We start from the raw sequence: 21090 nt of genomic DNA on the forward strand, positions 1-21090 counted from the left end.
AACAGTGGAGGGATATAATCAGTTGAAATCTTTATTGACAGCAGCAGGCATGACACTGGGTCTCAGAATTCATTATTCTGTGGGCCTTCTCGGTAGTGGCACCTGCCCTGTGGAACGCCCTTCCACCAGATGTCAAAGTGAAAAATAACAACCAAACTTTTAGAAGACATCTGAAGGCAGCCCTGTTTAGTGAAGCTTTTAATGTTTAATAGGTTATTGTATTTTAGTGTTTGGTTGGAAGCTGCCCAGAGTGGCTGGGGAAACCCAGCCAGATGGAAGGGGTATATAATAATAATAATAATAATAATAATAATAATAATAATAATAATAATTCCAGATGACCCATTTTGATGGATCGAATCTGCTGGGTTTAGACAGCCCCAAACCTATTCCATGGGAGTCAGCCATTGTTGAACCATGTTGTGGTGCAAGCCAAGCAAGCAGGGTCTCAATGGGTGACTGAGATGCAGATTTCTACCAGGCAGATACCCCAACACCAAGCTTGGGGGGGGGATGTTCAGTCCTCCCCTCATACTATGATGATCCTTCCAATGCCATTTCCACCTCAAGGGATGACCTAATGAGGTATACCTTCTGCCAAACCAGCCGTTTCCATCATCCCTTCTAGCTAGGGATTATGGGAGCTGTAGGCCAAAAACATCTGGAAGGCCGATGTTCCATCTTTAAGGAAGCCTGCCTTAAGGGGTAGCCCCAAGGCCTCCAGGGCTGATCTTAGCACTCTGGCCATCTTATACCTGGTCAACCGTGATCCATCCCGGTGAATGAACAGCTGGCTGCTAATGGTGGGCTGCAAGTTCAAAAGCCATGCATGTCCCTGACTAAACAAATTATGCAGCAAAGTATAGCATGGAAATACAGGCAATAAAACCTTAAAATGTGCCCTTTAAAGTGAGTTCCAAAGTTTCCCACTCCCCCAGTGTAGGGAAATGAGCATAAATTTGGTAAGTTAGAAACAGTTTACTTAAAAATTCTTCAAAGGTCAAATACACTGCTTAAGAAAACAGGCAGTACAACTTAGTTACAAAGTGGGGAAAGTTCCTCAATTATTGGTATAGAAACTCAAGACTGGCTAGAGACAGCCACATACTAACCAGCTCAAACCTTTTCACACATGGAGTTTCTCAGGTAGACTGAAGGGGAACAAAATCTTGATTACCTACTTTGTTCCAGGGTGAGCAAAACCTTGAAGAACAGCTTATTATATGATATTAATGCATTAATTAGACTTAATTCATGCACTAATTAGATTTAAATATGTTGGTGATATGAGGCTGGTTAACAAATCCAGAAAAATAGAACAGGACTTGCAGCAGCAATGGAAATGATGCACCAAGAGAGATAGATCATTTTAAACAAATATTAGTAATAATAGATTTTTTTTTTAAAAAGAATTTAAACCCTTCCCTCCATATATTTAATTTTTTTTCCAGAATAAGGTGAAATCAAAACTATTATTTAATTATTTCTTCTTATAAGTTGCTCCCTGTTGTTCAGTTCAGGCCTCAGAACAATGATGTAGCATTTAGGGGCAAAGATGCAACACAGTAAACCACCACCAGAGGCCAAGATGGAGAAGATCTCCACAGCCACCATGCCCTTTCCACTTGTGCTCAGGTAGGCTGGAATAAAGGACAGCCAAACACTACAAAAGAGCAACATGCTGAATGTAATGAACTTGGCTTCATTAAAACTGTCAGGTAACTTGCGGGCCGCAAATGCGGCAATGAAGCTGATAATGGCTAGCAGGCCCATATAACCCAAGACACAATAAAACATGGTGACGGACCCTTCATTACATTGTACAATGATTTCTTCTGTTAAAGAGTGCATGTCCAAATCAGGGAATGGGGGAGATGTCATCAACCACACAGTACAGATAGTTGATTGAATAAGAGAACAGGGAATCACAACTGAGTAGGCCAGTCTTTTCCCTACCCACTTCCTTATGCTGGACCCTGGCTTGGTGGCCAGGAAAGCTACAACTACAGTGATAGTTTTGGCCAACACACAAGAAACGGCCATTGAGAAGGTGATGCCAAAAGTTGGTTGCCGGAGGAGGCAGGAGACTGTGCTAGGTTCACCCAGAAATAACAACGAAGAGAGGAAGCAGAGCAGGAGAGAGACCAGGAGAGAGTAGGTGAGGTCCCGGTTGTTGGCTTTGACTATGGGAGTGTCTCTGTACTTAATGAATGTTCCTAACACCAAAGCTGTGATGAAGAAGAAAGAAAGGGCAAATGATGCTAAACTGATCCCTAAAGGTTCTTTGTAAGAAAGGAAGGTAATCGTTTTCTCAATGCAGGCAGTTTTGTTCTTGGTTGGATACTGAGCTTTTGGGCATCTGAAACAATTAGTCATATCTGAAAAATAAACAAATTCAAATTTCAATACTGATTGAACAAATTTTTGTCTTCTTCACTTACATAAAATTACACCTATTGGATCCATGTGTTTTAGTTTTCAGATATAAATGTTTTGATCTCCTTATTCTGAAAGCTATTATACTGATTCAGTTATTATGTTTCAAGCATATTTTGCCTTCCATATTACTTCTTTGCTCACATGAAATTCAACCTATTTCTTCCATGTGTTTTAAGTGTTCATATATCAGTGTTTTTTATTTTGGTTTTTTGGTTTTAAAATTTATATTCTGCTTTATATTTTTAATAAAAATCTCAAAGTTGTTTACATCATATTAAATCAATAAAACAATAAAACAATAGCAGGGTGATGGTCTTCTAGCCTCATGAGGGGCCTCTTTAGCAGGACTGCTGAGTCTGGACCTCGTCCCCTACCCCAGTTGGAAAGGTAGCTGCCTGCACGTTCGAAAGGGCCTTGCAGGGAGCTGCCTGCACGTTCAGTGTATTTTTAGGCTTATTAAAATCTTTAGTGTGCAAAGTTGATAAAATCTGTGGTGATAGCCTTCTAACTGCATTTCTTCTTCACAAAAGAACATAAGCACCTGTTACATCAGGCCAATGACCCATCTCATCCAGCTTCCTGATTTCACAGTGGCCAACCAGATTCCTATGGGAAGCCTACAAGCAGGACCTGAGTGAAACAGAAGTCTCCCCCAACGCCCACACTTTCCAGCAACTCGTATTTGGAAGAATTCAGCTCCTGATGATGGAGGCACAGCAAAGCCACCAGAGGTCATAGGCATGAACAGCCTCATCCTCCATGAGTTTGTCAAATCCTTCTTTAAAGCCTTCAAAATTTGTGCCCATTACTGCCTATTGAGGTAACAAATTCCATAGCTTAATCATGGACTTTATGAAGAATTTAATTTTCTTTTGCCTGTTCTGAATCATCCCACATTCAATTTCCTCATATGACCCAAACTCTAATGTTATATTTATCCTATTTGTGCCCATCACTGCCTCTTGAGGTAACAAATTCCACAGCTTAATCATGGACTTTATGAAGAATTTAATTTTCTTTTGCCTGTTCTGAATCATCCCACATTCAATTTCCTCATATGACCCAAACTCTAATGTTATATTTATCCTATTTGTGCCCATCACTGCCTCTTGAGGTAACAAATTCCACAGCTTAATCATGTACTTTATGAATTTAATTTTCTTTTGCCTGTTCTGAATCATCCCACATTCAATTTCCTCATATGCCCCAAACTCTAATGTTATATTTATCCTATTTTTATCATGTTGCTCTTTACTCCTTTTGCAGTAAAATTACCCCCTCAAATGCTACCGTCTAGCCTTGCCATTGTCCTTGTAGGATGAAAAATATGAGTGCTACATAACTTACCATCCTGGTTTGATATTTCTCCTTCTGAACATGGAGCACAGCCATAGCAGCAAAACTTTTCCCCTTCTTTCTTTCTTTTCTGATTCCCAGGGTGGCAGTGGTCATTACACAGAGAAAGGGGAATCACCTATCCATAGCAGAAAAGTCTTTTAGGAGATCAGAAAAACTGATTGTTTAGTTGTCTTCTATTAATGTGGTTCACCACTCAGGGGGGAAAAAAGGTTCAATATAAATAGCTGCCTTACACAGCTGCATTGTCGATGGATCCCATTATTTGGAATCCCCTTGAAACCTATAGCAAACTTTGCTATCATTTTGCAGCACAAACTCCCCTTTTTGCAGTGTCTGACTTTCCCACCATGGTGCTATACTGCTCCCTCCAAATCCAATATTGTTCAATTCACTCCAAACCTGTGCCAAACTTCTGAATTCATGGATTGGGGTGACTGGTAGGGCTTCAAGTTTGGCAGGTCAGCCACACAGTTTGAGGGCTCTCCAAAATGTTAAGTTTATTCTGCAAAATAATTGAAAAACATCTCCGCAGGAAGTCCTTTTAGCCCTGCCTGGAGATGCAAGGTATTGAACCTGAGACCTTTTGCAAACAGTATGTGTTCTATTACTGAGTTATTGTCTCAATGCAAGAGGAAAAGACGTTACCGAATGGGCTCCTGTGCATTGATTTCATTTATATATTCCAAAGCTTTGCTTTATATATATATATATGGAAAATATAGCTATACAAAATATACTGGGTTTTTTCCTTGGCATTTCTAGGTGATGCCAATTTTGAATGTGCTAGGCAGCCACATTTTTCCTTGGCCATATCAGATAGAAAAAAACAGTTTTAAACAAAATGCAATTTCTGACACGCAGAGAACACATCATAAGAACAGTGGGGACCAGAAGGATTGCTAGAATTCAGACCTGATTAAATCCTCTGTGCCATACAAGCATATCTTCATGAATGATGAATGCTTCTCCTTCAAGAGCATCAGGATCAACTTGTCCAACTTTCATTTGAAGGAAGGACTTGTTTGGAAATGTGATCATGTTTGTGATGTCAAATCCACCTCTCAGTTCCCTTTTTTCATTAAAGGACATTGTTTCTCCTGCTGAGTTGTTAAATAAAGTGCCTTGCAGAAAATAGTGGAGCTGATTCAAAAAGAAAAAGGGAACAGAAGGTACATATATATAATGAAGACCAAGTATCAAGAATCAGATACAGTGGTACCTCGGGTTACAGACGCTTCAGGTTACAGACACTTCAGGTTACAGACTCTGCTAACCCAGAAATAGTACCTTGGGTTAAGAACTTTGCTTCAGGATGAGAACAGAAATCATGTGGCAACAGTGCAATGGCAGCGGGAGGCCCCATTAGCTAAAGTGGTGCCTCAGGTTAAGAACAGTTTCAGGTTAAGAACAGACCTCCAGAAGGAATAAAGTACGTAACCAGAGGTACCACTGTATTTTCATATAGCTTATGGAAATGTTATAACAAAGCAATAGATGGATCTATACTGTACAGGAACGGGGGCAGTAACTAAATGTTATCTCTTGACGTCTGTCTGACCTAGGAGTAATTGACTCACTGAAATAATATATTGTTTGCAACAGATTACCTGCTGCAGATCTCGAAGTTCAAACATTTTTTTCTCCCCCCAGTGCTCTGTGCTTTGATCTGTATGAATAAATAGCATGCAACGAATGAGCCACAACAAAGACAGCATTGTAGATATTGTAGCTGTGGCTAGTCATGTCCATTTCAAACAGGTGCCCAGGAAGACACTCTAACTTCTCCTCCCCTGTACAGGTTTCATTAACTTGCATGATCAGATCTGGAAATGTACAGTCAAATGCTTGCTCCCAGAAGACCTTAAGAAAACCATCTGCTGTGTTCCAGTAAGGTTTTATGATCTGAAGAAATTCATTGAACTCGAGAAGGTCTTTTGAGTGAATGGTAAAGGAAATGGAACCTTGAAAAGGCTCAAGATCCAAAAACTTTTGATAACTCAATAGTATGAAATCAATCTGTGTTGTCATGATCCACACCTTTCTAAATGTTGAGCTTTCCTTATTTTCAGGATCTCGTAGAAATATAAGAAATCTTAGCCAGCTCAGTGACAGAGAATCTCCATAGACGATGAATGCATTGGCTTTATCATTTGTGAGACCCACATAATAACTTTTGAATATGTCAAAAACATCATGCATCATTTCGAAATGATATGTTTTCTGCATTCTTTTTGTGAAGGCGGAACAGATCCCATGCTGGTAAAGCAGAGGCTCCAGGGCCTGCAAGAAAGTTTCTCCTCCATCATCATCCGTGACAAAGAGTCCAACCCATGTCCATCCAAAATGCTGAAGCAAGTTGATTATCGCCATATACTGATGGGCTTCATTGGGCACCATGCGGTAAAAGGAAAGGAAGTGATCTATATCACTCTCCTTTTGTGGAAATGAGCCATATGCAAGCTAATGGGGGGCACACAGAAATTATAAAGATAAATATAAAGAATTACCTTTAGCATGTGGCTGTCTACTCAACAAATGTTTGTTGAATCAATTGCTAGTGTTTCAGACATTTAAGTTGAAAGATGCTCCCAGTTGAAATTTAATTTGAGTTGTGGTGATACTGAAGTATTGAAGAAATGTGGTTTGCATGTTCAAGGTGCTGTGTGTGTGTGTGTTTGTGGTGGATGTGTTGTTGTGGATGCCAGGGTACATGCATGGTGGGATCTTGAACTACATCCAGGCAGAATCGCTGGGGTCTCTTCAATGAAGAGAATGAGTTGTCACGACCTATCAATGGGACAATAGAGTGCAAGACAGAAGACTTGTCTTAAAATGGACTGTTTTCATGGCAGGGGAACTACCACTATGTAATTCAGAGCTACATTGGCTGGAGGATACATCTCCCTATAGACATCTGAGTCAAGATGATGAGCAACATACAGAAACTCTCTAGCCCTGCACATGCCCAATAGTGCAAAATAAATTAGGACCTTTAATCAGTTATCCAGGCTCTCTAAGGAGGCAAAGTCTATGCTCAGCTTTCTAAGTCTTCAGGTGGTCCTGGCTCCTTGCAGAGACAACTTCTCTTGCAGTTGATGTGTACCATAGGGTGTTGGTGTTGGAAGTGTCCAAGGTGCTGCCTGCTGCCTGCTTGACTCAGACTTTCACTGGTGTAGCTATTTCTACTGGTAAGGAGTAATCTACGTTTCTGATAGACATTCCAGCTTCTAATGCTTCAGCATCCGTCATATTCACCGTCTGAATATTAAGACCACTTTCAGAATGGTAAGAGAAGTGTGTGATTTGCGGAACAAAAATTCATGTCTCTACTCTTAAAACCTACCTGTGGAATCTTGTAGAGGCTTAAGGTATCAGCCATCTGGAAGGAGGTGTCAGAGTTTATACCTCCGATTACGGCTATGAGGTTTTTCTGCGAGTCACATTTGTAGTTGGGAGCAAATCTATGCATTTTAAAGAGCAGCTCCAGAGTGTTACGATAGGTCATCCTTGCATCATTATAGCTGTCATAGATGTGGAACCCCAGTGTGACATTGGGCAAGATACTGGGATTCTCATTTATCACTTTTACAGCAAATGCCAAGGCAAGGATGTGCTGGTAGAATTTTGTTATCATGCTGCAAATGAAGTTAGTTTAAAATTTCAGAGGAGAATTCTACAATGCAGGAAGGAGATGATACAAATTGCCTTGTCTGTCTCAAACTGATACATATTGAACTAAACATTGTTATCTTTTATGGTGGGTCTAAAATAACAAATATCAAACTCTTCAGCCTAAATAAAATGAATTATCATCATGCCATTTCTATATTACTTTGACCATCTTTTAGTTAGTACTTCTTTGATTTTTAATATCCCCCCCCCGCAAAAAAAGACTACAACAGTGTCTACATCTTTCTCTTTGTACGCAAACTGGCCATGAAGGTGATTATTCTATTCATATAACCCAGAAATTCAATAATATTTCATTGCATTAGTTACAGTTACTACCATTCTTATACAAGGCAGTTTATGGTATTCATTTATTGGATTGCACTATGCATTTGCTTTAAAAATAGTTTTCAGTTAAATAAACAAGCTAAACTGAGACAAGCTAGTGATTACTTTAAAAGCAACATTGTTTTTTTTAAAAGAACTAATCAGATCCAACCTACTACAGTGTGATCCTATACATTTCTAGTCAAATGCAAGTGCAAATGTGTTCAATGTGAATAACCTCCAAGTATTTTTGTATAAGATTGGAGACTTGTTTTAGGTGCAATCATTCATTCATATACCAGAAGTCACCTCTTAGATTGCTGTGTAAGACAGGCATAGAAAAATGGGGTGAAATGTTTTCTTTTAATCACAATTTGAAGGTTCTTCAGCTTTCCATCAACACTATCAAATATATTCAATTCTAAACTTCATAGAAGAATAAACTAACTCCTCCAGACTTATCTTCACTTCTCTATCACTATACCATGGTCAGAAATGCATACACAGCATATTCCACAGGGTTCAATGATTTTTGCAGTTCAAGGAAGATAAAGAGAGAAAAGTTTTTGAATACAAGTTTATGTCATTGAAGCATATTAATTCAAACAAAAAAAATGTGAATTTTAAGTATTAGAATGAAGGAAACATCTGGATTAGTGCATGCAAATAATTGCAAGCAGCATGCTCTAAGAGCTTTTTTTGACGGCTTATTATTAAACCTCATGCTATCTACAGCAAAGTTCATACCTTCTTTTTCTCCCCCATGCCTTGGGAATGTAATTAATTTCCCATCAATTTACTTCTGCTACAATCAGTTTAACAGACTCCCAACACACACTACATTTTGTTAAAATTTCTAGATTTCTCTATTTCACTTATCAGCCAGTGCCAGGTGTCACTTCATAGATGAATGAAATATATTGAAACAGGTTTATATCTCAAAATCAGACTCAAATTTGTGGCATTTGTTCTAGGAAGATTAGACACTTTCAGATTATGTCCCCCAAGAACATGCACAGCAGTAACCCTTCCATCCCCCTCTTGCTGGTCCTTGTTTGTGGAATAAAAACAAGGCATACAAAGACTCCCTCCCTTTCTCCACACTGCTTTTCAAAATAGAAAGTATTATTATTACAAAGAGCAAAGCCATTATTTATTGCTAGTCAGTTTAGTAGAATATGCAATACTAAAAAAAAAAAAAAAATACTGGAAGAATTCATCCCAAAAATGAAAGGGGAGGGAGAGTCTCTTACTGTGGATCATCATCAAAAAGATTATGTGATGGGTTTTCCTTGAATAAATCTTCAGAGAAGATATAATAGATTTGAGAAGCAATACCACCAATGATGAGACCACCTGACTGGTACCACTCATGTGGAACATAAAATGCATCAGTCTCAGGGCACCTCATAGCTTCTTTGCACACAACAGGAGGCAGCAGAAAAAGCAAAGTGAATGACCACAGCATCCTTGTAGGCAAGCTTCTCTGCAATCTTGGATGCTCTTTGCCTATCAGTACCTGCAAAATGATTTAAGCAAACTAGATTGCATGATTCCTGGCTCTGTCAATAAAGCACAACAAGAGAGATTGGCACACCTTATTTTAAAATCAAAGCAGTAAAAACACATACTTTGGATGCTAGGTGAGATTTCCAACACTCAGATTTCAAGACAGACCAATAATCTGACAAAAATACAAAATGAGAGAAGGAAAACTGGGAGCCATGGCTGCCTTTTGATACTACTCCTATTTCCTCATGGTACAGAGGTTCATTATTATAATCCCTTTCATGAATGTTTATTGACAGTTTACTTATGCCTCTGGTGTTCTGACAAGGTGGAGAAATTATAGTGATTTGGATAATTGTACAATGACTTAATAACTTTTGAAAAGTTTTAGTTCCAATGAGGTGTTTTGGTTTGGGTTTTTTGCATCATGCTGACTTCTGTGTTTATTTTCACATCTGTCTACGTGCTGCCTTTGCCCCTTTGTGGCACAAAAAGTGGCAATTAGCTTGAAGTCTTCCATTTTAAGTGAACACCAGCAGGAAAGTCAAAGTGAATCCATTTAGTTTTGTGACTCAAAGCAGAAAATCTTGAAATAAAAGTCCAACTCCAGTTTTGTCACATGACTGGGCAGCTCTTATCTATCTACAGAATAAATTTGTGGCAAAACAGATGTGTCATCAAGAAGAGGCAAATTATACTATTGTGACAAAAACCATGAAATAAGGAGTTGTGACACAAGTGAAGTAAGGGTGAAACACAGGTCTGTTTTTGGTTAAATTGTGCACATTTTCTTCAAAAGGTCAGTGGTTCGAATCCCTGTGACGGGGTGAGCTCCTGTTGCTCGGTCCCTGCTCCTGCCAACCTAGCAGTTCAAAAGAATGTCAAAGTGCAAGTAAATAAATAGGTACCGCTCCAGCAGAAGGTAAACGGCATTTCCGTGTGCTGCTCTGGTTTGCCAGAAGCGGCTTAGTCATGCTGGCCACATGACCTGGAAGCTGTATGCCGGCTCCCTCAGCCAATAGTGCGAGATGAGCGCCGCAATCCCAGAGTCGGCCACGACTGGACCTAATGGTCAGGGGTCCTTTTACCTTTAAGGGGAGAAGGAGGCCTTGTTGACCCACCCCTTCTTTGACTCAGTTGGTGACCAAGATGCAGATTCCCACCAGACAAAAACTCCAGAACCAAGTTTGGGGGTGCCATGTCAATCCACCCCTCAGGTCATTTATATCCCATCCATACTACTCTAATCATTCCCAATGTCATTTCTGCAACAAGGTAGTACCAACTGTGGTCCAATTTCTGCCAAACCAATCTGTTCCCACAGCCAATTCAGAAGGCCTGAATAAATATCTTCCAAAGAAATGTGATTGCTCCTCCATCCAGGTGAAACAAGTTCACAAGCTCAAACCTGATTGGGGGTGACAGATTTCCAGGCTCCCCTGTGCAAATACATCACATGCCACTGCCTTAGTGCTTTTTGTGAGGCCCAAGCTCCCCTTCAATAGCCTTGCTGCAACCAAGATGACCAGGTGATACACACTTCCAGGTGGCTGTAAGAAAACTAAACATCTTTTTAAATGGCCAACTCTAAGCCAACAGCCTTCTGTGTACACAGGTCATTCTCAGCCAGAAGAATGACCTGCATGTCATGCGGTCAGAAGCATTGAATGTGTTTGGAAAGCATTGATCTAAACTTATACCACTACAACCCACTCAAAACCCCAGGAAACATGCCCCCAAGAAACATGTGCCCAACATCGAAGGCATAGCTGTTGAGACTACAACATTAACCTTGTGTGTCATTCCTCCCAGTGCATTTTACTAAGCCCAATGACACACACCTGTTTGCAGTCTGAAAGTAAACAAACAAAAAAGCAAGCAAAAAAACAAACTAGAATTACTGGCAGTAGGGCACCCCCAGACAAGGCAGCATGGCTCTAAAATGCACATGAACTCCAAAGACCCATAGCCATTATCCACTTCTCACTAAGCCACCAAGAAGCAGCAGAATTAGCAGCACCAATTTGAAAAGAGTGAGTCCCATATCCCAAGGCCCCCAGGGCTGCTCTTAGCACTCTGGCCACCTTCATCCTGGTCAACCAGGAACCATCCCAGTGAATGAACAGCTGCCTGCTAACAGTGGGCTGCAAGTTCAAAACCCATGCATGTCCTAGAATGGATGTGGGCCATGGAAAGGGAAGAGTCTGAACAAAAATCTAGTGCCCCTATCCCATTGATCAGTCTTTGAACAACATAGGAACACTGGTAGCTCTGAACAGGGGTGGCAACTCCTGACTTCCGGTGCTTTCTGCCATGATGGAGGCATGCCCGCATGAACGGAGCTCGTTATGCGGAGTATAAACAAGGATGATTAAGGGCAATCGTCTTTGAAAACTCCCTCCAGGAATGGGGGGGGGGGTTGAGCTACATTTGCAGATCATCTGATACCTGGCTCTTATCCTGGATGGAATCTGAGTGACAGGAGGCGCTGAGTGCAGCCCTACATCAGAGCCATTATGAACAAATGTTCTTTTGTATCTTAGGATTTTGATTGATTGGACCTTATCTACAGGTGTGCACTGGACTAAGGAGAGAAGATAAACTGCTAAATAAATCAGCCACTGAGCGACAACAATTTGAATTGGAGAAAGAAGATTTTCTTCATAAGAATGTGAGGTATGACGGGGATGGGGGAGTCCTCACCCTCTTTCTATATATTATGCTTGCTGTTTCAATGATTTGGCAACCCTTCTCCTGAGTTCTAATGGATTGATTATAACCAAGACAAAAAAAAAGAGATAATATTTAAGGAGTTTATTTGGAGCCGGACAGTGTGAGAATGTTGAGATGATTGATCAACCAGAGCTCCCACTGAATTGCAATTAAAGCTATGGTTCTTTGATCTACGGTAGCCCTGGCAGAACATCAGGTCATTAAATAAGTATTGGATGAGAAAGGATATGTTGGAGGTCTGCCTGGAGCTATGGTGGAGTGCCAGACCTCCGCTCAGACAAACATGGCGCAGTGACACAGTGAAAATAACGTTTGAGAGCAGGAGACAGAGCGAGAATGTGGAAGAATAAGTGTCTATTAGGACTGGCTTACATCAGGAAAAATAAAGAAACAAAGGGAGAATCAATATCTCACACAGGAAATTTATTGGAAATGAATTCCTCTTGCAGAAATAAAGTTAATAAATACGTAACCAGAAATGAAAATCAAGAAACCAGTGCCTACTAAACAAAGGATAAAGATCGGAAATGTCATATATGTCATATATGTCAAGATTATGAAAGCAGGAAGAAATAAGAATTCTATATCCTGAAATTCAGTACACATATAGGTATAAGTACACACAGAGGTATAAGTCTTTTGAAAAATTGGCTTTGTTTTCTTTTAATTGGATTATAATTTGGCATTGTGATATTGTGTCCTTTATTGAATTTGTATGAAAAATTAAAATTATACAAAAAGAAAAAAGAAGAGGGGTGCCAACTCCTTGGGCCTGAGGCCTGTACAGCTCCCCCCTGAATTTCTGCAGGGATGGGGTCAGCCTCCTCAATCTTGAGGGGGTTGAGGATGCCTGGTGGTAAATTGCCTGGAGCTGTGTGGCATCTCCTAACACTGAGTGTCCTAGTGGGATATCACCCTGGGCTGTGTGGCATCTCTTGATGCTGTGAAGCCTGACAGGATGTTGCCCTGGGCCACGCAATGTTGGAGAGGCCATGTGGAGTAGTGTGGCCTGGTGGGCGAATGTCATATAAGGAGGAGGCGCAAAGAGGTGTGTTTTCAGCTGCCTTGATTCCCTGTAGATGCAACTGTTCCAGTAGGTCTGCACTAAAATTGTTATAGAATTTCTGGAGGCAACTTGTCTCTGGACAAGCCCATATTTGGTGAGCTTTTGTTTACCAAACGTTTAACTTGATTACCATTATTTGCAACCTAGATCCCTGATATTTCAAACAATGAAATTTCTGGATCCTCAGGACCTCATTGGAAAGGTCAAGCCTTGTACCAACAGAGCCAGGAGTTAACAGGCTTCTATGACCCTTCCCATGTTTTAAGATAATGTATCAGCCTACTTTGCATTGGTAAAAAAAGAACACTCTCCTTGTGAGCAGAGAATCCTCTCATGCCAATTATTTTTTTAAACTCAAATCTGGAGTAGAATATTTTGCTGAGATCAAAACTAAACACAAAAAGGGCAGCAGGGAACTCAAGTAAATGATTTCCATTTACTGTGTGACACAATTCACTTGATGAAGCCACCAGAAGTTATTTCTATTTTTCCAGAAAACAAAACAAAAAAACTCTTGCCAGGTGTCTGCTTTCTATGAACCTGCTGTGTACTTCTACCTTCCAAAGTATCCTACAGTTCTGCTTCATCCTTTAATATAATTATTTTTTCTAATATCTTTATCACTGAATCCAATATAATACTGTTGTGAATTTGCTTCACATTCCATGGAACACTGCATAATTTCTGGGTGCCTGCCAAGATCCAGGTTTTCGGCAAGTACTATTTACACCCATAACTTTCATATATTTAAATTTTACCAGACTGAGGTAAACCTAAAACTATTAATTAATTATTTCTTCTTATAAGTTGCTCCCTGTTGTTCAGTTCGGGCTTCAGAATAATGACATAGCATTTAGGGGCAAAGATGCAACACAATAACCCACCACCAGAGGCCAAGATGGAGAAGATCTCCACAGCCACCATACCCTTTCCACTTGTGCTCAGGTAGGCTGGAATAAAAGACAGCCAAACACTGCAAAAGAGCAACATGCTGAAGGTAATGAACTTGGCTTCATTAAAACTGTCAGGTAACTTGCGGGCTGCAAATGCGGCAATGAAGCTGGCAGTGGCCAACAGACCCATGTAGCCCAAGACACTATAAAACATGGTGACTGACCCTTCATTACATTGCACAATGATTTCTTCTGCTAAAGAGTGCATGTCCAAATCAGGGAATGGGGGAGATGTCATCAACCACACAGTACAGATACTTGATTGAATAAGAGAACAGGAAATGACAACTGAGAAGGCCAGTCTTTTCCCTACCCACTTCCTCATGCTGGACCCTGGCTTGGTGGCCATGAAAGCTACAACTACAGTGATAGTTTTGGCCAACGCACAAGAAACGGCCATTGAGAAGGTGATGCCAAAAGTTGGTTGCCGGAGGAGGCAGGAGACTGTGCTAGGTTCACCCAGAAATAACAAGGAAGAGAGGAAGCAGAGCAGGAGAGAGACCAGGAGAGAGTAGGTGAGGTCCCTGTTGTTGGCTTTGACTATGGGAGTCTCTCTGTACTTAATGAATATTCTTAGCACCAAAGCTGTGATGAAGAAGAAAGAAAGGACAAATGATGCTAAACTGATCCCTAAAGATTCTTCATAAGAAAGGAAGGTAATCGTTTTCTCAATGCAGGCAGTTTTGTTCTTGGTTGGATACTGAGCTTTTCGGCATCTGACACAATTATTCATATCTGAAAAATAAACAAGGTCAAATTTTAATACTGATTGAAAAGTACTTTGTCTTCTATGTGCACGCTTCACTGACATGAAATTAAACCTATTGGATCCTTGTGCTTTAGTTTTTGATCTCACTTATTTTTTGGCTTCTTATAATCATTTGTGTGCCAAATTGTATTCTTTTTTGGATAAGCTTCTGACCATGGAGGCATAGTAGAGCCACCAGAGTTTGTAGCCATTGATAGCCTTCTCCTCCATAAGTTTGTCTAAAATTCTTTTAAAGCCTTTCATGTTGATGACTATCCTGGCCTCTTGTGGGTGGAAATTTCATAGTTTAATCATGTGCTGCATGAAGAATATAATTTTCTTCTGTTTGTTCTCAATAATCCAACACTCAATTTCATTAGATACCACTGTGCTCTTGTTATGAGAGGGGTATTCCCCCCTTTATCTGATTTCTCAATGCTTTGCATAATTTTATGCATTGTCATCATCTTGCTCTACCTCTCTTTTAAATCAGAACCAGTGAAGGTGGTGAAGGTCCTGTGTGAGTGCCTGGAGGCGGTTGGAGGATGGATGGTGGCTAACAGATTGAGGTTGAATCCTGACAAGACAGAAGTACTGTTTTTGGGGGACAGGGGGCAGGTGGGTGTGGGGGACCCCCTGGTTCTGAATGGGGTAACTGTGCCCCTGAAGGACCAGTTGCGTTGCCTGGGAGTCATTTTGGACTCACAGCTGTCCAAGGAGGCACAGGTTAATTCTGTGTCCGGGGCAGCTGTCTACCAACTCCATCTGGTACGCAGGCTAAGACCCTATCTGCCTGCGGACTGCCTCGCCAGAGTGGTGCATTCTCTGGTTATCTCCCGCTTGGATTATTGCAATGCGCTCTACGTGGGGCTACCTTTGAAGGTGACCCGGAAACTACAACTAATCCAGAACGTGGCAGCTTGACTGGTGACTGGGAGTGGCTGCCGGGACCACATAACACTGGTCCTGAGAGATCTGCATTGGCTCCCAGTGCGTTTCTGGCAACAATTCAAAGTGTTGGTGCTGACCTTTAAAGCCCTAAACAGCCTCGGTCTTGTATACCTGAAGGAGCGTCTCCACCCCCATCGTTCGGCCCAGACACTAAGATCCAGTGCCGAGGGCCTTCTGGCGGTTCACTCATTGCGGGAAGTGAGGTTACAGGGAACCAGACAGAGGGCCATCTCGGTAGTGGTGCCTGCCCTGTGGCACGCCCTCCCTTCAGATGTGAAGGAAATAAGCAGCTATGTTCTCTTTAAAAGACATCTGAAGGCGCTGCGGAAGATGGCTGACAATACCATCTCTCCAGCTCCCACGAGGTAATTTAGAGGCTGAGGCAGGAGTACTCAGCCTTCCAAATTCTTCCCTGTGTAAGGGAAGATGCAGTCTAATCTGCGGATGCCCAATAAACCACCCCCAAGTTCATAAAGAAAGAGGGGGGCACTGGATGGAAAGCCCCCGAGGGAGTTTGGATCTCCCACGAGCGCACCAAGTTCAATTTCTTAAGATAAAAAATTGGATTTAAGTTTTTGGACATGCTTCAAGCAAAGAAGGGAAAATTAATCTACCAATGAAGCCAGCCACTGAGGGGCCAAGAGTAACATCTAAGAATAACATCTAAGCCGGTACATTGGAACGTAATGGAAAAAGAGGGGGGGTAAAGCTTTTTTTTTTACTACGATTTATTACAATACCTGACACCCCCCCAGAATAACTGTTTACATTACTTATAGCAAGCTGTTATATTACTAATAGCAAGTTATATAAACTGTGTGAAAATAATAAAACTATATACCGTATTTTTGCACCATAACACTCACCTTTTTCCTCCTAAAAAGGAAGGGAAAATGTCTGTGCGTGTTATGGAGGGAATGCCTACGGGTGGCATGCCTACGGATTTTCCTCCTCTAAAAACTACGTGCGTGTTATGGTTGGGTGCGTGTTATAGAGCGAAAAATACGGTAACTAAAGCTTTTGTTTTTTGAAATGCTTAGAAGAAGATAAAAAAACTCTCCAAATATTGATATTAGAAAGAAGCAGCATCTCGTTAGCTGCTGGAGAGACTTCAAAAAGCTTTGGAAAGTCCGAGCTGCAGAGATAAATAGTCATAGGGGGAGGTGAGTTCTTAATTTGTTATTATATCTGCACTTCAAGTCCGATTTGGAAAATCTCCTCTGGAAAGGCTAATGTCTGATACAACCGGTCTGGGAAAATTAATGAGCAAATGCCTAGATTTGATTTGATTTGATTTCATCGGAACTGAGAAAAGATGGCGTCTGCCAGCTATGAAAGGACTTTTGTATTAATCCGGCATAAACACCAGCATGTGAGGATAGGCCTACCAGCAAACAATAGGCCTACCAGTAATAGTGAGGCATCAGGCATAAGCCTGCATTTTATTAATGTTTGATCAGGACTTGTATATTAAAGAGAGAGCTTAGATTTTCAAAAGTTTCAAGCCAGCAGTTTACAACCTTGGTAATGTTTATTCTCCTAGACAAGGGCCCCTTTGATTGATAGCAGAAAACAATTCTCAAAGTCGTAAAAGCTGGAATTACAGACTGAGTGAGGACACTGAGCCTATATGTTACAGAAGATAAAAAAGGCAGAAATAAATAATTAGGAATGAGTAAATAGTAAAATAATGCCAATGTGCCTCCCAGTAAAATGAGCCAGATCTTCTTTCCAAGGTTAAAGACCAAATGGAGAAGCATCTGGCTGGCAGAAAGAAAGCATTTTTTGGGAAGTCTTTTTAAAGCTGTTTCTTTCTTAAACTGAAGAGAGTTAAAGGGCAATAAATGTTGGGAAGAGCTAATGGGAAAAGCAGCTGGCTGGAGAAGGGGGGGGAATGTAAACTGGAGAGGCTTCTTTTAAAGCGGTTTTTTACTGTGTTCCTTTTTACTGAGTTCCTTTTCTACTTTACAAAGGCCTTATTCCTTTTAAAAGGCTACCTATGTTATGTATTAAATATATTGTCTTAAATGTAATTATGCAAAGGATTTAAGAAATGCTAGATTTCATATAGTTGTAAGAGTTAAATTAAGTCAGCCACCAGCCTAGCCCTGCCAGACGGAAAGACGCCATCTGAGCAGTCCTGATATATTAGTTGTCAGACATTTGTTTAGAAACCTTCAAATGAAGGAGATCTTTCAATGTTGATGTGAAACTCAAGATCCTTGACATATGTTTAAGATAAAAATTTAAGATTAACCATTTGTTTTAGAAGGCAATAGGGCAAGGAGGGCAAGAGGTGAGCTGGTAATTAAGATGCCTTGTTGAGACACATGTAAGATATATTACTACTTATTTGTCATTTATAGATGTAACAATATATAGCTCTTTGTGTTCCATATAAGGACAGGAGGATATGGGTGTATCTTCTAGGATTGGTTCTAGCAATCAGCCAATAGGAAATTCAACCAGGCTGATTGGACAGAGGTAGCCACAGGAGGAGCAAAGGGGGCTGGATTAAGGGAATATAAGTGCTGGCCATAATGGCAGGAGGCCAGGCCAGAGCTTGGTAACCATATACCACTGTGCCTCTCATTTATTTGTCTGACAAATAAATAATTATTTTAATTTCTCTATTGCTGCGTTGAATATTTCATTCCAGCTAAGCGTTAACCACAAGCAGGGTGCTACAATAGGAGAGTAAAGCAGACAAGTTTCACACAGAAGCATATCATTGCTTACCTCAACTCACCTGTGGAAACAACTCAGAGGCCATGAAAGAAGGAAAGGTAACAAAAGGAAGAATTAAAGGAACTGTTGGAAACTCAAGGCAGTAGAGATATAAGATGATCAGAGCCCCACCGAACTTGAAGCATGGGAAGTCCTAAGAAAAATTTATAATTTGGCAGAATATTCGGACTATATGATATGTATTTGTATAATTTGGAATATTTAATGTGATTTGATTGGATTGTTAAAATGGAAAATTTAATAAAAATTATTTTTTTTAAAAGACATCTGAAAGCAGCCCTGTTTAGGGAAGTTTTTAATATTTGATGCTGTATTATTTTTAACACTTGATTGGAAGCCGCCGAGAGTAGCTTGGGAGACTCAGCCAGATGGGCAGGGTATAAATAATAAATTATTATTCTTATTATTCTTATTGCCCCTTACCCACTTTTTGATCTGTAATAACCCCCTCAAATGCTACTGTCTATTCTTGCCAGTGTCCTCATAGGATGAAAAATATGAGTACTACATAACTTACCATCCTGGTTTGAAATTTCCCCTTCTGAACATGGAGCACAACCATAGCAGCAAAACTTTTCCCCTTCTTTCTTTTTCTTCTGATTCCCAGGGTGGCAGTGGTCATTACACAGAGAAAGGGGAATCACCTATCCATAGCAGGAAAGCAGTTTCAGGAAATAGGAGAAACTGATTGTTTATCAGACTTCCATCAATAAATTTCACCACTCAGCACAGTTTATATATATATATATAACTGTCGGAAATCAAGCCTTTATCAGGAGAAACTGGCAACTCTCCCAGGCACCCGGCTTGATCTCCTGTTGACCTCCCTGTCTGCATTCCTCAGCAAGATCCAGGCAGAGGTCGCGATAGGCGATCCTTCTCAGCGTGAGAGGAACACCCCCCCTCTTTGTTGCCCCCTGGCAGGGGAAAGAGGTAGACAGAAATGTATTTACATGCCTTTACAGTGGTGCCTCGCAAGACGAAAATAATCCGTTCTGTGATTCTTTTTGTCTAGTGGTTTTTTCGTCTTGCGAAGCAAGACCATTGACGGATTAGTGGATTAGCGCTATTAGCGCTATTATTAGCGGCTTTTAGCGGCTTATCGGCCAATCGGATCAGCTGATAAGCGGCTTAGCGGCTTAGAAAAAGGAGGGGGGGGAGGAAAAAACACCCGCAGGAACTCGCAAGACGTTTTCGTCTTGCGAAGCAAGCCCATAGGAGATTCATTTTGCGAAGCACCTCCAAAACGGAAAACTCTTTCGTCTAGCGAGTTTTCCGTCTTGCGAGGAATTCATCTTGCGGGGCACCACTGTATTTCTGTCTTTGCAGCGTTACAAAAAACATGACTGCTCTCTTCAAACTCCAGCAGTCGAGAGAACAAACACTTCCTGTACAGCTCATATTACACTCTGAGCTAATTCCGGTGCCCTCTGTTTCCCACGGACAGTCCCAACATCATGTGATGTTTTCAAGCAAGCAGCTTGCAGCTGCATTGCTTCTATATCGTAACAATAACTATATCTATCATCTATCTATCTATCTATCTATCTATCTATCTATCTATCTATCTATCATCTATAATTGTCTTATATAAGGCAATCCCATTATTTGGGATCCCCTCCAAACCTATGACAAAATTTGTAATTATTTCACTGCACAAACCCTAAATACCCTCAAAACTGTATGGCTGATAAGCACAACACAGTGCTCTAATTGTTTCCTCAAATGCAATATTGTCCAATTCACTCCACCTGTGCTATAGTTTTATAATAGTCTTGCAATGTTTATAGCGTAACTCATGCAGTTTGAGGAACCCGGAGAGGAAACAGAGTAACAGATACATCAACCTGGGTTCCTAGGTAACGCCACTCAAAATCCAGCACTTTCTGATACACTTGTGCCAAAGTTTTGCAATCATGGATTGCGGGTGACCAGTAGACTAAGTTTACCAGATTTTTTTCAATGAATATGGGGACACTTTTCAACTTCAGTCAAATTCAGTGGGTTTTGTCAGGTTACTAATTTGTAAATCTGGGGACCGTCCTCACAAAACAGTGACGTCTGGTAACCTTACTAGGCCCCAAGTAGGCAGGCCAGTCACATGGTTGGGGGCCCCTGCAATTGTGAAGTTTGACCTGTGAAATGCTGTAATACAATTGCAAAACTTTGGCATAGGTTTGGAGGAGATCCCAGTTTTGGGGGGATTCCCTTGTGCTATAGTCTTGCAATAGTTTTGCAGTGTTTATAGCATAACTCCTGCAGTTTGAAGAACCAGGGTGGGGGAAAGAGTAACTGATACATCAATCTTGGTTCCTAGTTAACACCACTCAAAATTCAGAACTGTCAGATACACTTCAAAACTGTCAAAGTTTTGCAATCATGGATTCGGGGTAACCTATGCCAGAGTTTTGCAGTTGTATTACAGCATTTCGTAAGTCGAACTTCACAATTTGACTTATGAAATGCTGCAATACAGTCATACCTCAGGTTACAGATGCTTCAGGTTGCGTTTTTTCAGGACCGACAAAACCAGATGTACCAGAACAGGTTACTTCCAGGTCATGCATGCACTTCCAGGTCATGCATGC

The 21090-nt window shown here is 40.8% G+C and overlaps 1 protein-coding gene across 1 annotated transcript; it reads right to left on the reverse strand.

Annotated features, from left to right (window-relative positions):
• Positions 1-1476: 1476 nt before the first annotated feature.
• Positions 1477-19104, reverse strand: LOC309517400 (vomeronasal type-2 receptor 26-like; the record flags this gene model as incomplete). Its single annotated transcript, XM_082196637.1, has 4 exons — positions 19020-19104; positions 4711-4938; positions 3787-3913; positions 1477-2378 (listed from the first exon to the last, which is right to left on the reverse strand). The coding sequence occupies exons 1-4, from the start codon at positions 19062-19064 to the stop codon at positions 1477-1479; spliced, it is 1302 nt and encodes a 433-aa protein (XP_082052763.1). The 5' UTR covers positions 19065-19104.
• Between the last annotated feature and the right edge of the window lie 1986 nt (positions 19105-21090).

The sequence above is a fragment of the Podarcis vaucheri genome (genome assembly GCF_965113315.1).
Source record: "Podarcis vaucheri genome assembly, chromosome: 13".
Taxonomy (NCBI): Eukaryota; Metazoa; Chordata; class Lepidosauria; order Squamata; family Lacertidae; genus Podarcis; species Podarcis vaucheri.